This window comes from Scyliorhinus torazame, chromosome 21 (genome assembly GCF_047496885.1).
Source record: "Scyliorhinus torazame isolate Kashiwa2021f chromosome 21, sScyTor2.1, whole genome shotgun sequence".
Lineage (NCBI taxonomy): Eukaryota > Metazoa > Chordata > Chondrichthyes > Carcharhiniformes > Scyliorhinidae > Scyliorhinus > Scyliorhinus torazame.
Window position 1 is genome coordinate 77,055,429 of NC_092727.1, and position 21,904 is coordinate 77,077,332.

General features: G+C 46.6%; 1 protein-coding gene across 18 annotated transcripts in view; it reads right to left on the reverse strand.

The window, feature by feature from the left end:
- Positions 1-21,904, reverse strand: part of tanc2a (tetratricopeptide repeat, ankyrin repeat and coiled-coil containing 2a) — a 1,428,811-nt gene that overhangs the window by 687,744 nt on the left and 719,163 nt on the right. For all 18 annotated transcript variants that reach the window (XR_011937462.1, XM_072486954.1, XM_072486971.1 and 15 more), the window contains one exon: positions 8,831-9,013. Coding sequence is in view for 17 of the 18 variants with exons in the window: in XM_072486954.1 (XP_072343055.1) it covers positions 8,831-9,013 (183 nt within the window). In the remaining variant the exon portion in view is untranslated. The remainder of the gene's footprint in view (positions 1-8,830; positions 9,014-21,904) is intronic.

A 21,904-nucleotide genomic window follows, 5' to 3' on the forward strand; every position in this document is an offset into this window, starting at 1 on the left:
CCAAAATCATATGCACCCTGTGCACCACCTTAAACTGGCTCATCCTTGCACAAGAGGGTGTCCCATTTATCCTTCGCAGTGCCTCACTCCATGCTCCCCAAATGATCTCCCCTCCCAACTCCGCTTCCCATTTCTCCTTGATTCTCACGACCCAACAAACAAAGAACAAAGAAATGTACAGCACAGGAACAGGCCCTTCGGCCCTCCAAGCCCGTGCCGACCATACTGCCCGACTAAACTACAATCTTCTACACTTCCTGGGTCCGTATCCTTCTATTCCCATCCTATTCATATATTTGTCAAGATGCCCCTTAAATGTCCCTATCGTCCCTGCCTCCACTACCTCCTCCGGTAGTGAGTTCCAGGCACCCACTACCCTCTGCGTAAAAAACTTGCCTCGTACATCTACTCTAAACTTTGCCCCTCTCACCTTAAACCTATGCCCCCTAGTAATTGACCCCTCTACCCTGGGGAAAAGCCTCTGACTATCCACTCTGTCTATGCCCCTCATAATTTTGTATACCTCTATCAGGTCGCCCCTCAACCTCCTTCGTTCCAGTGAGAACAAACCGAGTTTATTCAATCGCTCCTCATAGCTTATGCCCTCCATACCAGGCAACATTCTGGTAAATCTCTTCTGCACCCTCTCTAAAGCCTCCACATCCTTCTGGTAGTGTGGCGACCAGAATTGAACACTATACTCCAAGTGTGGCCTAACTAAGGTTCTATACAGCTGCAACATGACTTGCCAATTCTTATACTCAATGCCCCGGCCAATGAAGGCAAGCATGCCGTATGCCTTCTTGACTACCTTCTCCACCTGTGTAGCCCCTTTCAGTGATCTGTGGACCTGTACTCCTAGATCTCTTTGACTTTCAATACTCTTGAGGGTTCTACCATTCACTGTATATTCCCTACCTGCATTAGCCCTTCCAAAATGCATTACCTCACATTTGTCCAGGTTAAACTCCATCTGCCATCTCTCCGCCCAAGTCTCCAGACAATCTAAATCCTGCTGTATCCTCAGACAGTCCTCATCGCTATCCGCAATTCCACCAACCTTTGTGTCGTCTGCAAACTTACTAATCAGACCAGTTACATTTTCCTCCAAATCATTTATATATACTACAAAGAGCAAAGGTCCCAGCACTGATCCCTGTGGAACACCACTGGTCACAGCCCTCCAATTAGAAAAGCATCCCTCCATTGCTACCCTCTGCCTTCTATGGCCTAGCCAGTTCTGTATCCACCTTGCCAGTTCACCCCTGATCCCGTGTGACTTCACCTTTTGTACTAGTCTACCATGAGGGACCTTGTCAAAGGCCTTACTGAAGTCCATATAGACAACATCTACTGCCCTACCTGCATCAATCATCTTAGTGACCTCCTCGAAAAACTCTATCAAGTTAGTGAGACACGACCTCCCCTTCACAAAACCGTGCTGCCTCTCACTAATACGTCCATTTGCTTCCAAATGGGAGTAGATCCTGTCTCGAAGAATTCTCTCCAGTAATTTCCCTACCACTGAAGTAAGGCTCACCGGCCTGTAGTTCCCGGGATTATCCCTGCCACCCTTCTTAAACAGAGGAACAACATTGGCTATTCTCCAGTCCTCCGGGACATCCCCTGAAGACAGCGAGGATCCAAAGATTTCTGTCAAGGCCTCAGCAATTTCCTCTCCAGCCTCCTTCAGTATTCTGGGGTAGATCCCATCCGGCCCTGGGGACTTATCTACCTTAATATTTTTTAAGACACCCAACACCTCGTCTTTTTGGATCACAATGTGACCCAGGCTATCTACACCCCCTTCTCCAGACTCAACATCTACCAATTCCTTCTCTTTGGTGAATACTGATGCAAAGTATTCATTTAGTACCTCGCCCATTTCCTCTGGCTCCACACATAGATTCCCTTGCCTATCCTTCAGTGGGCCAACCCTTTCCCTGGCTACCCTCTTGCTTTTTATGTAAGTGTAAAAAGCCTTGGGATTTTCCTTAACCCTATTTGCCAATGACTTTTCATGACCCCTTCTAGCCCTCCTGACTCCCTGCTTAAGTTCCTTCCTACTTTCCTTATATGCCACACAGGCTTCGTCTGTTCCCAGCCTTTTAGCCCTGACAAATGCCTCCTTTTTCTTTTTGACGAGGCCTACAATATCATTCGTCATCCAAGGTTCCCGAAAATTGCCGTATTTGTCTTTCTTCCTCACAGGAACATGCCTGTCCTGTATTCCTATCAACTGACACTTGAAAGCCTCCCACATGTCAGATGTTGATTTGCCCTCAAACATCCGCCCCCAATCTATGCTCTTCAGTTCCCGCCTAATATTGTTATAATTAGCCTTCCCCCAATTTAGCACATTCATCCTCGGACCACTCTTATCCTTGTCCACCAGTACTTTAAAACTTACTGAATTGTGGTCACTGTTACCGAAATGCTCCCCTACTGAAACATCTACCACCTGGCCGGGCTCATTCCCCAATACCAGGTCCAGTACCGCCTCTTCCCTAGTTGGACTGTTTACATATTGTTTTAAGAAGCCCTCCTGGATGCTCCTTACAAACTCTGCCCCGTCTAAGCCCCTGGCACTAAGTGAGTCCCAGTCAATATTGGGGAAGTTGAAGTCTCCCATCACCACAACCCTGTTGTTTTTACTCTTTTCCAAAATCTGTCTACCTATCTGCTCCTCTATCTCCCGCTGGCTGTTGGGAGGCCTGTAGTATACCCCCAACATTGTGACTGCACCCTTCTTATTCCTGATCTCTACCCATATAGCCTCACTGCCCTCTGAGGTGTCCTCTCGCTGTATAGCTGTGATACTCTCCTGAACAAGTAGCGCAACTCCGCCTCCCCTTTTACATCCCCCTCTATCCCGCCTGAAACATCTAAAACCTGGAACGTTTAGCTGCCAATCCTGCCCTTCCCTCAACCAGGTCTCTGTAATGGCAACAACATCATAGTTCCAAGTAGTAATCCAAGCTCTAAGTTCATCTGCCTTACCCGTAATGCTCCTTGCATTAAAACATATGCACTTCAGGCCACCAGACCCGCTGTGTTCAGCAACTTCTCCCCGTCTGCTCTGCCTCAGAGCCACACTGTCCATATTCCCTAGTTCTCCCTCAACGCTCTCACCTTCTGACCTATTGCTCCCGTGCCCACCCCCCTGCCATACTAGTTTAAACCCTCCCGTGTGACACTAGCAAATCTCGCGGCCAGGATATTTATGCCTCTCCGGTTTAGATGCAACCCGTCCATCTTATACAGGTCACACCTGCCCCGGAAGAGCTCCCAGTGGTCCAGATAACCGAAACCCTCCCTCCTACACCAGCTGTTTAGCCACGTGTTTGTCTGCTCTATCTTCCTATTTCTAGCCTCACTGGCACGTGGCACAGGGAGTAATCCCGAGATTACAACCCTCGAGGTCCTGTCTTTTAACTTTCTGCCTAGCTCCCTGAACTCCTGCTGCAGGACCTCATGCCTCTTCCTGCCTATGTCGTTAGTACCAATATGTACAACGACCTCTACCTGTTTGCCCTCCCCCTTCAGGATTCCCTCTACCCGTTCGGAGACATCCTGGACCCTGGCACCAGGGAGGCAACATACCATCCTGGAGTCTCTTTCACGTCCACAGAAGCGCCTATCTGTTCCCCTGACTATAGAGTCCCCTATAACTATTACTCTTCTGCGCTTTGACCCTCCCTTCTGAACATCAGAGCCAGCCGTGGTGCCACTGCTCTGGCTGCTGCTGTTTTCCCCTGATAGGCTATCCCCCCCGACAGTATCCAAAGGGGTATATCTGTTCGAGAGGGGGACAACCACAGGGGATTCCTGCACTGACTGCCTGCCCTTTCTGGTGGTCACCCATTTCTCTGCCTGCACCTTGGGTGTGACCACACTTACATAACTGCGATCTATGACGCTTTCCGCCACCTGCATGCTCCTAAGTGCATCCAATTGCTGCTCCAACCGAACCATGCGGTCTGTGAGGAGCTGCAGTTGGGTGCACTTTCTGCAGATGAAGCCATCCAGGACGCTGGAAGCCTCCCGGACCTGCCACATCTCACAGTCAGAGCACAGCACCCCTCTAACTGACATTGCGTCAATTAATTAAAATTAAAATTTGTCTTTTTTTTTTAATAAATACTTTTTTTTTTAAATTACAAAGTTACTGTCAACTATCTGTTTCCTAGCACTAGATTTCTAATAGAAATGCGATAGCTAACTATAATATCCTCCGATCTCTGGCTTAGATATCCTCTAAATTATAATTAAGTTATGTTTAATTAGTTCCCAAATAGTCAAAAAAAAAATTAGGTTAGAATCCCAACCAGCCACTCAGGTCACAGCTTTTCTGTCCCCCCCGACACACACAATTTGAAAAAAGGTATAAAAGTAAAAATCACTTGCTTACCTTCTGAGATGTTCTCAGGTTCTCTCGCGGACAGAGACTGCTCCTCCACCTCCAATCCTTGGCCTGCACAATGCTAATAATATATAATATAATATGGCACTTACCTTACACCAATGGGTCTTATTATTAGGTTAGAGGAGGAGGGTGGGTGGGAGACACTACACGTGTAGTGTCTCGGGTTTCCTCTCCACCAGAATTTATTTGGGGGGGGGGGACTTGCCAGAGGTCGAACTTCCGGTTCCCGCCGAAATCCAAAGGGCTGCTCCTGTAAAGGTAAGGTTTTTAAACTCACTACTCACCTCCAAGAAGGCCCCTGCGCACCGCTGCCGCCGAAATCCAATGGGCTGCTCCCCCAGCCACTTGTATATGTCCCCAATTCTTCCGTCCCCTTCCACATCCGGAAGCAGCAGTCGCTCCAGCAGGGTATATCCTGGCAACCTAGGGAACCCCCTCCAAGACTTTCGCGCAAAGTCCCTAACCTGCAGATACCTGAACTCACTACCCCTCGGCAGCTCTACCATCTCCCTTAGCTCCTCCAGACTGGCGATTCCTTCCTCCAAATACAAATCCCTCACCTTGGCCAGCCCCACTTCCCTCCATCTCCTGTATACACTATCCATCCCCCCGGCTCAAACCCATGATGTTAGCACCGACATCCCTTCCATCCTAAAATGCCTCCTCAGCTGATTCCATATCTTCACCGTGGACTGCACCACTGGGTTCCCTGCATATCTACTCAGAACAAACAAGGACTTCAACATTTTATCTTGCCTCTTTCTTGCAAAGACACCCATCAAACACTTCCTGGGACATAGCACAAGCGATGTAACCCAAAAAAAGACAAATACAAAACATGCACTAGGCTGACAAGACCGATGAAAAGATGAGCAGAGCTGGAGCTCGCAAAAACTCAGCCGCTCCCACGCTCACATCAAGTGACCCTCCAGTATTTATTGTAAGAATGACTCTACTGATTCAACAACAATAACGCACTCTATTTGTTGCAGTTGGCTTTAAATTTCCATTCCACATTCATATGGCCATTAGAAAATTGCCTCAATAAACCAAGTGTGAATATTAATGAGGCCAGTCATGCCTTCAAACCTCTTCCACCCAATTAGATCAGGCTGGTGTGTGCTAAGGCTGTTTATATCAGCCTCCTCTGCCCTTGCAGACAAAATGTTTACCCATGCACCCTTCTCCCTCCGTTTATTTCTCTAACTGCCCTCTCCCATCTCAGCATCTCAAATTCCCACCGTGCATAAAGCTGTAACTTGTCCAAAATTCTGCCACTCATTTCTTGCCACCTGCCCTTGGAGTGAAAACATTTCTCCTCAACTCACTTCTAATCTTTCTGTGAATGACTTTAAACTGATACCCTCTGGTTATTGGTCTCGTTGTTAAGGGAAATATCCATTTTATCCACACCTCAACTTTATAGACTTCATTTAAACCTTCCTCTCAGCCACCCATGTTCCAAAGAAAACAATCCCAGCCTGCCCAATTTTTCCTCATGGCTAAAATTCTCCATTAGTCCATTTGAGCAGAGATGATGGTAGAGTGGTAATGTTACTTCAGTAATAATCCAGAGGTCCAAGCTAAATCTCTGGAGGCATGGGTTCAAATTACACCACAACAGCTGGTGGAATTTAAATTAAATTAATAGATCTGGAAAATAAAACTAGTTTCAATAAGGGTGCCCATGAAACTATCATTGACTGTCATAAAAACCCATCTCATATACCATTTTGCCATGTATATATCTTGCTCAGTGCGTTTTCATGTTATTTTGTTACGGGGGGGTTATTGTTTGTAAGGGGGAAAAATTGTGCTGGTAAAAAAACTTTAATAAATATATTTTAAAAATAAAAACCCATCTGGTTTGCAAATGCCCTTTAGGGAAGGAAATCTGCTGTCTTTACCTGATCTGGTCTACCTAAACTCTATTTGTTGCAGTAGTCCAAAGATGTGCAGGTTAGGTAGATTGGCCATTCTAAATTGCCCTTAGTGTCCAAAAAGGTTAGGTTGGGTTACGGGGATAAAGGGAACAGGGTGGAGGTGTGAGGCTTAAGTGGGGTGCTCTTTCCAAGGGCCGGTGCAGACTCGATGGGCTGAATGGCCTCCTTCTGCACTGTAAATTCTATGATTCTATGAAACTCCCTACCCAAAGGGACTTCTCTCATCTGTCACTTTAAACGTTTGCAGTTTCCTTATCTCCTTAATGATCAGTACAAAAAACATTTCCTTTTGGTCTCCAAGTGCACACAGTGACTCTGACATATAGTACAGACTTTCTCTAATAAAATAGCTCAATTTGAGATTACCTTCTTTTCACTAATTTTGCTCTTCTTATCATTGGGTTCACGTTCTATCAGTATCTGCACATTTTTGGCCGATTAGTGAATAATTCCACTGTACAAAGAATTGCAGTTGAGCTGCATGCCAACACACAGTATGAGGAACACCCATTCACGCAGTAACCTGAAATGGTACTCTTTTTGAAAACAAGCATCAATGTTTATATACTGGACCCAGAGTACCCCCACTGTCACCATCATATACCAGATATCAAACTGGAGGGATGTGGAGGGTTTGGATAGGGTTCAGAAGAAGTTTACCAGGATGTTGCCTCGTATGGAGGGCATTAGCTATGAGGAGACGTTGAATAAGTGAAAAAACATTTGGAGCGTAGGTTAAATGTCAACTAAGTGCTATTAAAAATGGGCTTTGACCCAACATAGGAACAAGAGTAAGCCATTTGGTTCCTTAAGCCTATTCTGGCATTTAATTGGATCATAACAGATCTGTGCCTCACTTGTATTTGCCCAACTTTCTTCTATATCCCAATATAAACTAATAAAAATATAAATTTGCCCAGCATTGTTTGTCTTTTGGGAGGGTGAGGGATTTAAATTACTGTGTGTGAGAAAGTGTTTCCTGATCTAACTCATAATTGACCTAGCTGTCATTTTATTGCGCCCTCCAGTGGAAATCGTTTCTCTGTATCTACTAAGATCTCAATTAGATCACCCACTAACCTTGTCAATTTAAAGGATTCCAAACCAAGCTTATGCAACCTGTCCTAATCTTATTAGCAATGTTGATTGTTATTTCTACCTAGTTATTTGTGCTCTGTGGCACCTCCAAATTCCTTTGTTTCTACCACAGCTCCAAATCTCTCAGCCTTTTGAAAATATTCTGATTTTTATTTCTCAGATCCAAAGTGGATGACTTCACATTCATCCATATGGCCAGTTTTACAAACTCACTGTTTTCAACCTGACATCTGCCCAGTTAGATACACAACTCACTCCTTTCATGTCATTAACCCATATGATGAAAAACCGAGGCCCAATACAGCTCCCTGCAGAACACCACTTCAAACATCCCACTAGTCAAAGACAATTTCCTTAATCCCTATTTGATCTCCTCACTTCCAAATTATACCCTGTACAAAGCTACATTCAATTCTGGGCTTTTCATTTTTGCTAATAACTTCTTTTGTGGTACTTTGACAAATGGGGCAAAAGTCCATATGTACAACATTCACAAACATTTCCCGAAATTAAATTAAGTTAATCAAAGTCTAGCCTTCAGAACCCCATGCAGACTCTTTGATCAGCTCGTCTTGCCCAAGTAATTACACATATGTTGCGTTAGTGCCTCAAAATACTCACTTGGACAAGTAATTCTTCATCTAATTGCTAGTTAAGAACAGAAACATATTGCAAATATGAGTGGCAAACAACCTGAAATTTGAATCAGCACTCGAATACCGAGGTGCCATTATGGTATTCAATGCTAAATTTTATGACTCGAATGCTGGTCACCAATACAGAAAGGTGTTCCAGATTCCATCAGGAATATGACTTGGATTGAACCCTACTCAGACCTCCCTCCAAGGCCTGGACCAAAGCTGATTACTTTAATAAAAAAGTGTGCATGGTTCATTAAATAGCTTGTAGTATGTTTTCCACACGACATCAATATTTACGCTTCAAAAGAATAATCAATTGATCATAGAGCACTTTGGGGCACCCAGTGGTCATGAAAGGCACTATATAAATGCAAGCCTTTTTTTCTCTTTGCCTATGCAAATATTTTTGATAAGATTTATTGGCCAATTACCAAACTGATGTTAATGTAAGTAGGAGGACAATAGTGATGAATCTTGGAAGGTGGTAGGTATTATTGTCTTGGCTGTTGTTTGTGAAAAATGTCTCATGTATGAATGGAGCAATATGTTGCAGCAATAGAAATACAGACATTAGCTAATGCGCAAATTTCAAAGTCATTTGCCATATGATAAACATGGATACATACACAATAAATCCAATCCCTACATGATACAACTTTAGAGATCCAAGTAGTATGCCGTTACCTTGTTACGTCGCATTAATAAACAAATTAACACCTTACCTGTTATTTTCTTTACAGGTTGAAGGCGAACACTGATAGATTGGTGCGTCAGCAGAGGGGAGGAGGGGAGAGAGCGGGACATTCCTTCCATTATCCTGATGTGTTGCATTCCTTCAGAAGCTGGGAGGGTCGGCACAGCGTAATCTGGTTCAAAAGCACAGTCGTTCTCTGTATTGGACACACCTTGTTTAAGAAAAAAGGAATGAAGATTTAGCCAGAAACTTAAGATGTCATAGTACAACTGCTGAGTGATGTAAACATAAACAGTTGCCAAGAGACCCAAAGCAAACCTGAGAATGATAATGATGCTAATCTTTATTGACACAAGTAGGCGTACATTAACACTGCAACAAAGTTACTGTGAAAAGCCCCTCGTCGCCACATTCCGGCGCCTGTCCGAACATTCAGAATGTCCAAATTACCTAACAGCACGTCTTTCGAGACTTGTGGGAGGAAACCCACGCAATCATGGGGAGAACGTGCAGACTCCACACAGACAATGACCCAAGCCGGGAATCGAACCTGGGATCCTGGAGCTGTGAAACAACAGTGCTAACCACAGTAGAATTACTGTGCTGCCCCGTCACTCGAGGGTTAATTTATCTGCAAATTCTCTCCTGCCATGACCTGGTAGCCGTCAAGCTTGTGGTTGTGGACACAAATCTAATCAAAGGGTTTTGTCTACCCATGCTGGTTTGTGATGCAGAACAAAGCCAACAGCGCAGGATCAATTACCTGCTGAGGTTATCCATGCTTTCTCAACCCTGTCCCTCGTCTGAGGTGTGGTGATCCTCAGGTTAAATCACCACCGGTCAGGTCTCCCCCTCAAGGGGGACTATGGTGACCTTACTTTACTTTTTAAACTTCCTGAGAATACCCATACACAGAGTTCAGCAGTTGAGCGGAGCGCTTTTTAAAAATTCATACGGTTGGGAAAGCAGTTATAGTCCGATGTGGAGGCTAACAGTCCTTCAGCTGCTGTGTGAATGTTTGTAATGCCACGATGAATGGATTTCCCAAGGCATAACTTCAGAATACAGGTAATGGTGTGACTCGGGTAGGCAGAGACCCAATGTGAGCCATTCCTTGTTATGGGCCAGGGTTTAGAGAACCCCAAAGTGTATTATGGAGTTCACCTGACCCAGAACGTTTACGAGATTGTGGTATGGGGAGCACACATTACAGCAGAAATGGAAAAGTACTTTTTTTTTTTTAAAAAGCAAAACAATGTTGATTCTATAAACTCAAGTTAACCTTTTTAAAACATACAGTGAACATCTTAGCGACCATTAATTCAAATACTACCCTCAAAGACTACAACACTAAGAAAACCTTTAAGCTTTCCTTCTTAATATCCAGACGACTTAAGAACAAAACCTTTATCAGAAGCACATCAGGTTAAAGTCACGACTGAAAACATTTATAATTCTGAATTCACCAAATGATCAAGAGATAGTCTTTTGATGGCAGAGAGAACAGAGAACAGCAGTACACCTGCTTGGTCTGGCTTCAGCTCCAACACTGAAAACGAAACTAAAACACACCCTGCAGCAAACAGCCTAAAACAAAAGTAAAAAGCTGACAGATAGCCCAGCTCCACCCACTCTCTGACATCACTGCAGTAATAAACACCCATTTCTTAAAGGTACTCTCACTACAGATATTTATATACACACCCATTATTAAACACTCATTTCTTAAAGGTACTCTCACATGACATCCCTCGTGTTTTACATCTAGAGTGACAGATCACATCTTCCCTTGCCTGCCCACAAGCAACTGAGGGTTATCCAGATTTTCCATAGAAGATTGAAACTTTAAAACAGAGTCCTGGGAAATAAGCAATGAATACAGGCTTTTAAGCAATTAAGTTGTAAAGGCATTGTCCCTGATTCAGATACAGTGATAAAGCGTTTTGCAAGTCAAAAACAGGTCGCGACCCCTCACATACATGTGGATCCTTTTGTGAAAAGTAAGGGGCGGGGTGGGGGAGAAGAGATGCGGCGGGTGGTGTACTTGTAAAAGTGGAGCTGACCTGTCTGCAATTCCATGCTTCAAAACTGATTTATTGGGATAATTAACAGAAAAAAGGTCAAGACCTTATGTCACATCAGACACTCAAGAGCTCTTGATAGAAGTCAGTTTCTTTTAGTATTTGTCTTAATTAGAAGGCTTTGATTTCTTCTGTGTTACCATACAGCTGGTAACCAGTAAAATCTACCCAAGAAGATAAAATATGAGGGGTTAGAGGCTAGATTGTGGCTACACCAGTCAGTTAGCAGAGCCACGTAATAGTGATTTGTCAGAGATCAAGAATGGAGAGAAGGAACCAGTTCAGATTTTGCTTCATTAACGGCAAGTCTAACAGAGGTTAGAGGTTATTGAAGTTGATTAACCGGAAAGCAACTTCAGGCATCCAAACATGTGCAGATAATTACAAAAATTTAGAAATTGCTCACCCACAGGGTGATCCTAGCCAATAGACTGGTCACTGAAAGACATGCATGAACATGAGGCACTTGCCCACTAGTCCACCGCTGAAAGTACTGCAGTAAGTTAGGACTAGTGCATTCTGGGATTAGTGAACTTTTAGTGGTTTTATAATTGATCATTAGTAATGACTCCGGCCAGGAAAGTATGGAGTTTCATTCTTTCAAAGGTTGTGTGGAGATATAAAAAATGTTTTAAAATCTCTCTCATAATCCCATCTGGTTTTTTTCCGAGAATCCCTACAGGGCAGGAGGAGGGAGGAGATAATTCGGTCCATCTTGTGGGCCACTGACTCTCTGAAAGAGTACCCTCCTAGGCCCACTCCCCCATCCTAGCCCCATAACCCCACCTAACCCATACATCTCCGGACACCAAGGAGGAATTTTAGCATGGCCAATCTACCTAACCTGCACATCCTTGGACTGTGGGAGGAAACTGGAACACCCGGAGGAAACCCACGCAAACACGGGGAGAAAGTGCAAACTCCACACAGTCACCCAAGACCACATTTGAACCTGGGCCTCTGCCGCGGTTAGGAATCAGTGCCATTGTCTCTCCGATCTTCATTCCATTTTCAGTACTGAATTAAATTCCAGGTTCGATCCTTGCCCCGGTCGCTGTCCGTGTGGAGTTTGTACATTCTCTCTGTGTCTACGTAGGTCTTACCCCCACAACCCAAAGATGTGCAGGATAGGTGGATTGGCCGCGCTAAATTACTCCTCAATTCTAAAAATATATATATTTCTGCTTCATGCATCCAGTCTTAGATTCTACACGTCTCCGTGAGGATTCTTCAACCCAATTGTCTATAGAGCCTTGCTGTTTCTTACCCTTCAGAGGGTTCCAGTGTGAATCAATCAGATGCTAGGTTAGGCTCAAAAATCTGCAAGAACTTTGTAGGCAGCTGATGGCAGTAACGCCATTCATGCATAAGATGGGTTCAGGCTGAACCAAAATAGAAATGAAAAATAGAAATCGCTGGTGTTGTCGATAGTGTGGAAGGATGTAGCAGGTTACAGAGGGATATAGATAAGCTGCAGAGCTGGGCTGAGAGGTGGCAAATGGAGTTTAATGTAGAGAAGTGTGAGGTGATTCACTTTGGAAGGAATAACAGGAATGCGGAACATTTGGTTAATGGTAAAGTTCTTGGAAGTGTGGATGAGCAGAGGGATCTAGGTGTCCATGTACATAGATCCATGAAAGTTGCCACCCAGGTTGATAGGGTTGTGAAGAAGGCCTATGGAGTGTTGGCCTTTATTGGTAGAGGGATTGAGTTCTGGAGTCATGAGGTCATGTTGCAGCTGTACAAAACTCTGGTCCGGCTGCATTTGGAGTATTGCGTACAGTTCTGGTCACCGCATTATAGGAAGGACATGGAAGCTTTGGAGCGGGTGCAGAGGAGATTTACCAGGATGTTGCCTGGTATGGAGGGAAAAGGTTAAGAGGAGACTTAATAGAGGCATACAAAATGATCAGGGGGTTAGATAGGGTGGACAGTGAGAGCCTTCTCCCACGGATGGAAATGGCTAGCACAATGGGACATAGCTTTAAACTGAGGGGTAATAGATATAGGACAGAGGTCAGAGGTAGTTTCTTTACGCAAAGAATGGTGAGGCCGTGGAATGCCCTACCTGCAACAGTAGTGAACTCGCCAACATTGAGGGCATTTAAAAGTTTATTGGATAAGCATATGGATGATAATGGCATAGTGTAGGTTAGATGGCTTTTGTTTCGGTGCAACATCGTGGGCCAAAGGGCCTGTACTGCGCTGTATCGTTCTATGTTCTATCACTGTGACTTTACATGGCCTAGTTTATTACAGTGAAAACATTTGAAACTTTTTCATTTTTCTTCCACCCTCCTGGATTTCTTTTTTAATCTGAGGTACAATCTCCTTAATTATCTCCCATCAGATCACCTTTACCTTTACCACTTGAGTATTTCTCATGTCCCCAGTTTCTATCCCTCACAGGCTGAAACCGATCTCGGAAACCAAGCTTTGAAGTATGAACTAATTCATAATCATCTGCCATTTCTGCTGCTAATCTCGCAGTTTTAACCCTCTGCTCTTCCACATGAGTTTGCACTACATCAGCAATTGAATTTTTAAACTCCACCAAAAGTATAATTTCTCTGAGAGCTTCATATGTTTGGTCTATTTTCAAAGCCCTTATCCACCTATCAAAATTACTCTGTTTGAGCCTTTCAAACTCCATGTATGTTTGACCAAATTCTTTCCTTAAATTTCTCAACCTTGGTCTGCAAGCTTCAGGCACTAGTTCAGATGCACCTAAGATGGGTTTTTTCACCTCCTCGTACGTCCCAGATACCTCCTCCGGTGGTATCGCAAACACTTCACTAGCTCTACTACCAGCTTTGTTTGAATCAGTAATACCCACATGTCCTGTGGCCATTTCATTTGTTCAGCTACCTTCTCAAATGAAATGACATTTGAGAAGGTAGCTGAAGGAGGTATTCCACCTCCTTCTCGTCAAACCTTGGCAATGCTTGGACATACTTAAATAGATCCCCACAAAGCCCTCGACTATGACGCTCTTTCTCACTATCCTCACCACTGTCCTCCAACTGTGCATTTCCCTTTACGTCTGCCAATTTTAACTGACTGTTACGTTGCATAGCCATTTTCTGAAGCTCAAACTCTCTCTTTTTCCCTTTCCTCGCTATCTCTTTCCTTTTCCTCTCTATCTCTTTCTTTGTTTCTTTCTTCTCACTCCTTTTCTTTTTCTCTCATTGCATATTCGAGCTGCTTTAATTATTTTTCATGTTCAAGTTGCTTAATCTGCAACTGGATCTTTGCCATTTTTAATGAGTCAGACTGTATCTCAGGCAACTTTAAATGCTTAGCCACCGCCATAATTACCTCACCTTTTCAGATTTTGTCAGGTAATGTTAACTGCAATGTTTTTGCCAAATCGAACGGTCTGCTTTTAGTCTCTGTCGTAAGGTACTGCGTGTGACCAGGTCCACCCCCAAAAACTTCAGAGCCTCTGAAAGAGCCATTGTCCACAACACACTCCCTACTTAAACTAAAATACCACACCTGAAAAGGAACCACAATATGCTCACCCCTCACTGTCTAAGTTCACTAAGCCAATCCAATAGATAGACTTTTATCCCCCTCGAACCCCCTAAAGTGTATCATGGAGTTCAACTGACCCACAACTTTTAATAGATTGTGGTATGGGGAGCACATGGCCCACTCTACAGGTGTGGCACAGAAGAAATGGAAAAGTATTTTTTAAAGCAAAACAATGTTTATTCTATGAACTCAAGTTAACCTTTTTTAAAACATAGTGAACATCTTAGCAACCATCAATTTAAATACAACCCCCAAAGAATGCAACACTAAGTAATCCTTGAGCTTTCCTTTTAACAGCCATAAGACTTAAAACATAACCTTTAACAGAAGCACCTCAGGTTTAACTTCACTGAGAACAGTTACCACGTTGAAATCAGCAAATGGGCATTCATAAGCTTGCAGAAATTTACACACATCCTGCTGTGATTGCAGCTTCTCCAAAACGAAAATGAAACCAAAGCTTAAAGCGAAAGTAAAAAGCTGACAGACAACCCAGCTCCACCCACTCTGACATCACTGCAGTAATAAACACCCATTAAACATAAAAATGGAAGTAAAGGTACTCGCACTACAGATATTTATATACAACCATTTATAAACACCCATTTCTTAAAGGTAGTGTCACATGACACTGTCCATGTGGAGTTTGCTCATCCTCCCCATTTCTGCCTGGATCTCACCCCCACAACCCACAAAGATGTGCAGGGTAGGTGAATTGGCCATGCTAATTTGCCCCTTAATTGGAAAAAAAGTGGATATTCTAAATTTATATTTTTAAAAAGAGGTGTAGTTTCCTCCTGTACACTAAACATATTCAACAACTCTTAAATTGCTATAAAAGTCTTGTCTACTGATCTCAAAATAGGTAACCACCACACCCTTCTCTATTTCACGGCATTCTTAGTTTGATCTAACCATCATGCAGTGCACACCTAAGAAACTCCCTTATCTTCCTTAGCTTTAATGTCTCATTTCTGGTTTTGGTTCTGCCATCCCTCTACTTCATCACTGGTACAGTTTTAAGAGAGGGAGCTTTACAGCTGGACCTTGACCAGGCTATCGCTGGAAAAGTTACACCATGAACTTAATGTCAGTAAGCCAGTACTCTGGAGTTTTTTTACACAAACAGGTCAAATTGAAAACTGCAGTGCACAACAAAAAACAATATTTTCATACATTTCAATATTCCTTGGTTTTTAAAGTTGTCAATTTAAATTAGACTGATATCTAAATAGAAGTACACATTGTTTTCTTTATTTCTTCATGCGCTGTGAGAATCAATGGCAAGGGCAGCATTTGTGGCCTATCCCCAAGTTCCCTAGAGAAGATTGTGGTGATCCACCTTCTTGAGCTGCTGTGGTTCATATGGCGTAGGTACAGCCGCAGTGCTGTTTGGAAGAGAGTTACAGAACTTTGGCCCAGCAACAACGAAGGATTGCTGATATAGTTCAAAGTCTGGATGGTGTGTGGCTTGAGGGGAACTTGCAGGTGTTAAGTGTTCCCATGCATCTTGTCCTTCCGGTGGTCGAGATCATGCGTTTGGAAGAAGCTGAAGTAGGTTTGGGGAATTGTTGGAGCAGCACTTGCATATGGTACATACTGCTGCCATGGTGTTGGTGGGAGCAAAATTTTAAGGTGATCAAGCAGTCCGCTTTGCCCTGGGTACTGTTAAGCTTCTCAAGTGTTGTTGGAGCTGCAAGCGAAGAGTATTCCATCACACTCTTGGATATTGCCAGCTTGGTAGGCATGTAGTCCTGTTTGCAGCTTCACAAGGTTGCAATCTCATTTTTAGTTATGTCTCGTGCTGCATCTGGCACGCTCTCCTGCACTCGTCAATGAACCAGGGTTCATCCCCAGCTTGATGCTAACCGCAGAGTGAGGGACATGCTGGGCCATGAGGTTACAGATGGGTGGCTCAGTACAATTCTGCTGCTGCTGACCCACAGCGGCTCATGGATACCCAGTTTTGAGCAGCTAAATCTGTCACACAACACGATGGGACAGCATCATCACTGTCAAGTCGGGACTCCAGCTCCGCAAGGACATTGCAATATATTCTGGACGAATGCTACTCACTACAGCACATTTTTGCCGTTTCAACCTCAGCTGCCAAGTAATGCAAATTCTGCTGCAATTATCTTAATCAGCTATCGGATACTTATATTGATTTCTATTATTGTTCTGCATGTTATCATAGATTATCATAGAATTTACAGTGCAGAAGGAGGCCATTCAGCCCATCGGGTCTGCACCGGCTCTTGGAAAGAGCACCCTACCCAAGGTCCACACCTCCACCCTATCCCCATAACCCAGTAACCCCACCCAACACTAAGGGCAATTTTGGGCACTAAGGGAAATTTATCATGGCCAATCCACCTAACCTGCACATCTTTGGACTGTGGGAGGAAACCGGAGCACCCGGAGGAAACCCACGCACACACGGGGAGGACGTGCAGACTCCGCACAGACAGTGACCCAAGCCGGAATCGAACCTGGGACCCTGGAGCTGTGAAGCAATTGTGCTATCCACAATGCTACCATGCTGCCCCCATGTTGTATTTACTTGAAAAATTCTAAGGAAATGGTAATGACCTCTTCCAATTCTTTACCTTTGCTGTGAAAAAAATGTGGTTATTCTCTTTCGAAAAGTTAATATTTAGAGATTTCATAACCATGTGTGGTCTAGATCAGCGTTTTTCAAACTTTCTTGCCGGGGACCCATTTTTACCAGAGCCTGATATAGCCTCAGAAGTACATCCCTGGTCTTGTATTCTAGCCCTCTCGACATGAATGCTAACATTGCATTTGCCTTCCTAACTGCCGACTAAACCTGCACATTAACCTTAAGAGAATCGTGAACAAGGACTCCCAAGTCCCTTTGTGCTTGTGGTGATACACCACTGCACTTCCCTACAATTGTACATAGTATATAATAGTTGTGTGTAACGTGGCCCTGTAATACTGTGTATTGTACTGTAGCTCTGCAGAAGTTCGGTCACTGGTAGGTAACCCGACCTGGCCACGGAGAGCTCCGCCTTAGCCACTCCCCCGGGAGTTACGTATAAGAACCCTCTTCTGGGACCGGCCCCATTCTGTCTGGGGTCGTCTGTGTTGGGACATGGGAGGCCCATGTAGTATATTAAAGCCTTAGTTAAAGTCTCACATGTCTTTGTGGTTCTTGACGCTTAGTGCATCAATTTAATATACTACAGTTATAATGGAGGCTGCTCTGAAACCCGACAAGCTCTCGCTCGACCCCCACGCTCCACGCGCGGAGCACCTTTTCAACTGCTGGCTCCGGAAGCATCCTCCGCCTTTGCCAAAACGGACGCCGATCGACTCAACCTCCTGTACTCACGGCTCGACTACGGGCTTTTCGACACTAAGCAAGGGCGCCGCCATCTTTGATCATCCCCGGCCCGGCTCACTTCACTTCCGGTCCGCCGACCGCCACTTCCGGTTCGCCGATCGTCACTTCCGGTCCGCCGCCAATCGTCGCTTCCGGGTCCGCCCCGCCGCCGATCGTCACTTCCGGTCCAGGGCACTCGACCTCTGGCCCCCTCTCCACGTGGTCTGCATGGGCACCGCCCGGACCACCGACTTACGTCACTTCCGGTCCACCGCCGATCGTCACTTCCGGTCCTGCGCACTCGACCGAAATGCTGCAAACAAAGGAGATGCAGCCAACAACAGCAACCTGGCCTCAAACAGCAGCCTACGACGCCTGGGCGCCACCACCTTCTCCCACAGGCCACTCCCCGGATCCTGCACCCTTCTCCAACAGCTCCACCATCGCATCCATCGTCCTCGACCAGGGCCGACCGCATCAGCTCGCCAGATCCACCATGGAGGTTCAGGTAAACTGTTTCACTGTTACCTGCCTCTTCGACAGCGGCAGCACGGAAACCTTCCTCCACCCGGACACCGTGCGCCGCTGCTCCCTCAAGGTACTACCCACGCGCAGGCATATTTTCATGGCCTCCAACTCCCAGTCGGCCTAGGTTTCGGGCTACTGCGTCGTCACCCTCTCAGTGAACGGCGCGGTGTTCCAGGATTTCAAATTCATGGTTCTCCCTCACCTCTGCACCCCCGCGATCCTTGGCCTGGACTTCCAATGCCACCTGCGCAGCCTCACCTTGCATTTTAACGGCCCCCTCCCCCCCTCATGGTCTCCAACCCCCAGTTCTTCCCTGACCCCCCCCCGGGTCCCACCTGTAGTCTCTCCACGCTCAGGATCCCCCCCCTTCACTGTTTGCTAATCTCACCCCGACTGCAAGCCCGTGGCTACTAAAAGTCGGCGTTACAGTTTCGGGCACCGCCAATTCATTCGAGCGGCGATTAAGCGCCTTCTCTCGGAAAATATCATTGCTCACAGCACCAGCCCCTGGCGAGCCCAAGTGGTGGTAGTCAAGTCTAGCGAGAAACACCGCATGGTCATTGACTACAGTCAGACCATCAACCGGTACACGCTGCTTGATGCGTATCCCCTCCCCCGCATATCTGACATGGTCAACCAGATTGCACAGTACAGGGTGTTCTCCACCATAGATTTGAAATCCGCCTACCACCAGCTCCCTATCCGCCCGGAGGACCGTAACTTCACGGCCTTCGAGGCGGACGGCCGCCTCTACCACTTTCTTTGGGTACCCTTTGGCGTCACCAATGGAGTCTCGGTCTTCCAACGGCAGATGGACTGAATGGTGGACCAGAACAGACTGCGGGCTACCTTCCCGTATCTGGACAACGTCACCACCTGCGGCCACAACCAGCAGGACCATGACGTCAACCTCACTAAATTCCTCCAAACTGCCAAACGCCTCAATCTCACGTACAACGAGGCAAAATGTGTTTTCGGCACCACCCGCCTCGCCATACTCGGCTAAGTGCTGGAGAACGGTGTCCTCGGCCCCGATCCACCCAGTCTGCGCCCCCTTCTCGAACTTCCCATTCCCACCTGCCCCAAAAAACTGAGGCGATGCCTCGGGTTTTTTGCCTACTATGCCCAGTGGGTGCCCGAGTACGCTGACAAGGCCCGACCCCTCCGTTCCCCCTCATTCCCCCTCCCGCCCGAGGCCTGCCAGGCCTTCCACCTCCTAAAAACCATCATCGCCAAAGCCGCCATGCATGCGGTAGATGAGTCTGCACCATTCCAAGTCGAGAGCGATGCCTCCGACTTTGCCCTGGGTGCCACCCTCAACCAGGCGGGCAGGCCCATCGCCTTCTTTTCCCGCACACTCCAAGGCCCCAAGATCAGCCACTCCTCTGTTGAGAAGGAGGCACAAGCCATAGTGGAAGCCGTCCGGCACTGGAGGCACTACCTTGCCGGAAAACCATTTACCCTCGTTACTGACCAACGATCAGTTGCGTTCATGTTCGACAACAAACAACGAGGTAAAATCAAAAATGATAAGATATTACGGTGGAGGATCGAACTCGCCACCTACAATTATACTATCTTATACCGGCCAGGTAAGCTCAATGATCCTCCTGATGCCCTGTCCCGTAGTACTTGTGCCAACGCACAGGATGACCGACTGCGGGCACTACATAATGACCTCTGTCACCCGGGCGTCAGGCAGCTTTACCACTACATCAAGGGCCACAACCTACCCTTCTCAGTCGAGGAGGTCAAGGCCATGACTAGGGACTGCCAAGTCTGTGCGGAGTGCAAGCCGCAATTCTACAAGCCAGACAAGGCACACCTAATCAAGGCCACCCGCCCCTTTGAACGTCTCAGCATTGATTTCAAAGGGCCCCTCTCCACCCACAACCGCAACACGTACTTCCTCAACGTCATCGACGAGTACTCGCGGTTCCCCTTCGCCATTCCCTGCCCCGACACGACCTCCGCCACCGTCATCAAAGCGTTGCACGACCTCTTCATGCTGTTCGGTTACCCCAATTACATTCACAGTGACCGGGGCTCCTCCTTCATGAGCAAGGAGCTGCGTCGGTACCTGCTCACCAGGGGCGTTGTCTCGAGCAGGACGACCAGCTACAACCCCCGGGGGAACGGACAGGTGGAGAGGGAGAACGCGACAGTTTGGAAGGCCGTGCTGCTAGCCCTCAAGTCCAAAGGCCTACCAGTCTCCCGTTGGCAGGAGGCCCTCCCTGCCGCACTCCACTCCATCCGGTCCCTTTTGTGTACTGCAACGAATGCTACCCCTCATGAGCGGATGTTTCTCTTCTCCAGGAGATCGGCATCCGTGACATCGCTTCCGTCCTGGCTCCTGTCCCCGGGAGACGTCCTGCTCCGCAAGCACATACGGACCTCTAAGGCGGAGCCCCTGGTGGAGAGAGTCCGTCTCCTCCACGCCAACCCACAGTACGCGTACATAGCGTACCCCGACGGGCGTGAGGAGACCGTCTCCATCAAGGACCTGGCCCCCTCTGGGGCCTCTGCCACCCCCGCCCCGCAACCTCCACCACGCTCCCTCTCTGCTCCCGTCGATCCCTCGGCCTGTTACTACTCCGTGCCAGCCGCTGTCATCCCGCAGTTTCGCCTTGAGCCAGCCGAAGCGGTGGGGGACGTCATGCCGCCTCGCGACCCAGCACCACCGACCGCACGGATACCACCGGACACTACCTCAGCGCCGCAGCTCCGACGTTCAAAGAGATCGACCAAACCCATCGTTCGTCTCGACCTCTGACGTCACGGAACCTCCTGATGGACTCTGTTCACTGTGTTTGCTACTCCATATTTTCACCCCGGACTTCCTTCTAAACAAGGGGTGAATGTGGTGATACACCACTGCACTTCCCTACCATTGTACATAGTATATAATAGTTGTGTGTAACATGGCCCTGTAATACTGTGTATTGTACTGTAGCTCTGCAGAGGTTCGGTCACTGGTAGGTAACCCGACCTGGCCACGGAGAGCTCCGCCTTAGCCACTCCCCCGGGAGTTACGTATAAGAACCCTCTTCTGGGACCGGCCCCATTCTGCCTGGGGTCGTCAGTGTCGGGTAAGCCTCCCATGTAGTATATTAAAGCCTTAGTTAAAGTCTCACATGTCTTTGTGGTTCTTGACGCTTAGTGCGTCAGTGCTTCAGGTTTCCAAAGTATTTCCTCAGTTAGAAAATAGTATATGCCTCCATTCCTCCTTCCAAAGTACATAACCTCACACTTTTCCACATTGTACTCCATCTACCACTTCTTTGTCCACTCTCCTAGCCTGTCCAAGTCCATCTGCAGCCCGCCTGCTTCCTCAATACTACCTGTCCCTCTACAGATCTTTGCATCTTCTGCAAACTTAGCAATAGTGCCTTCAGTTCCATCTTCCAGATCATTAATGTATATTGTGAAAAGCTGTGGTCCCAGCACAGTCCCCCGAGGCACACCACTAGTCACCGGCTGCCATCCTGAAAAAGACCGCTTTATCCCCACTCTCTGCCTTCTGCCAGTCAGCCAATCCTCTATCCATGCCAGGATCTTGCCCTTAACACCATGGGCTCTTAACATATTCTTCTATGTGACACGATTG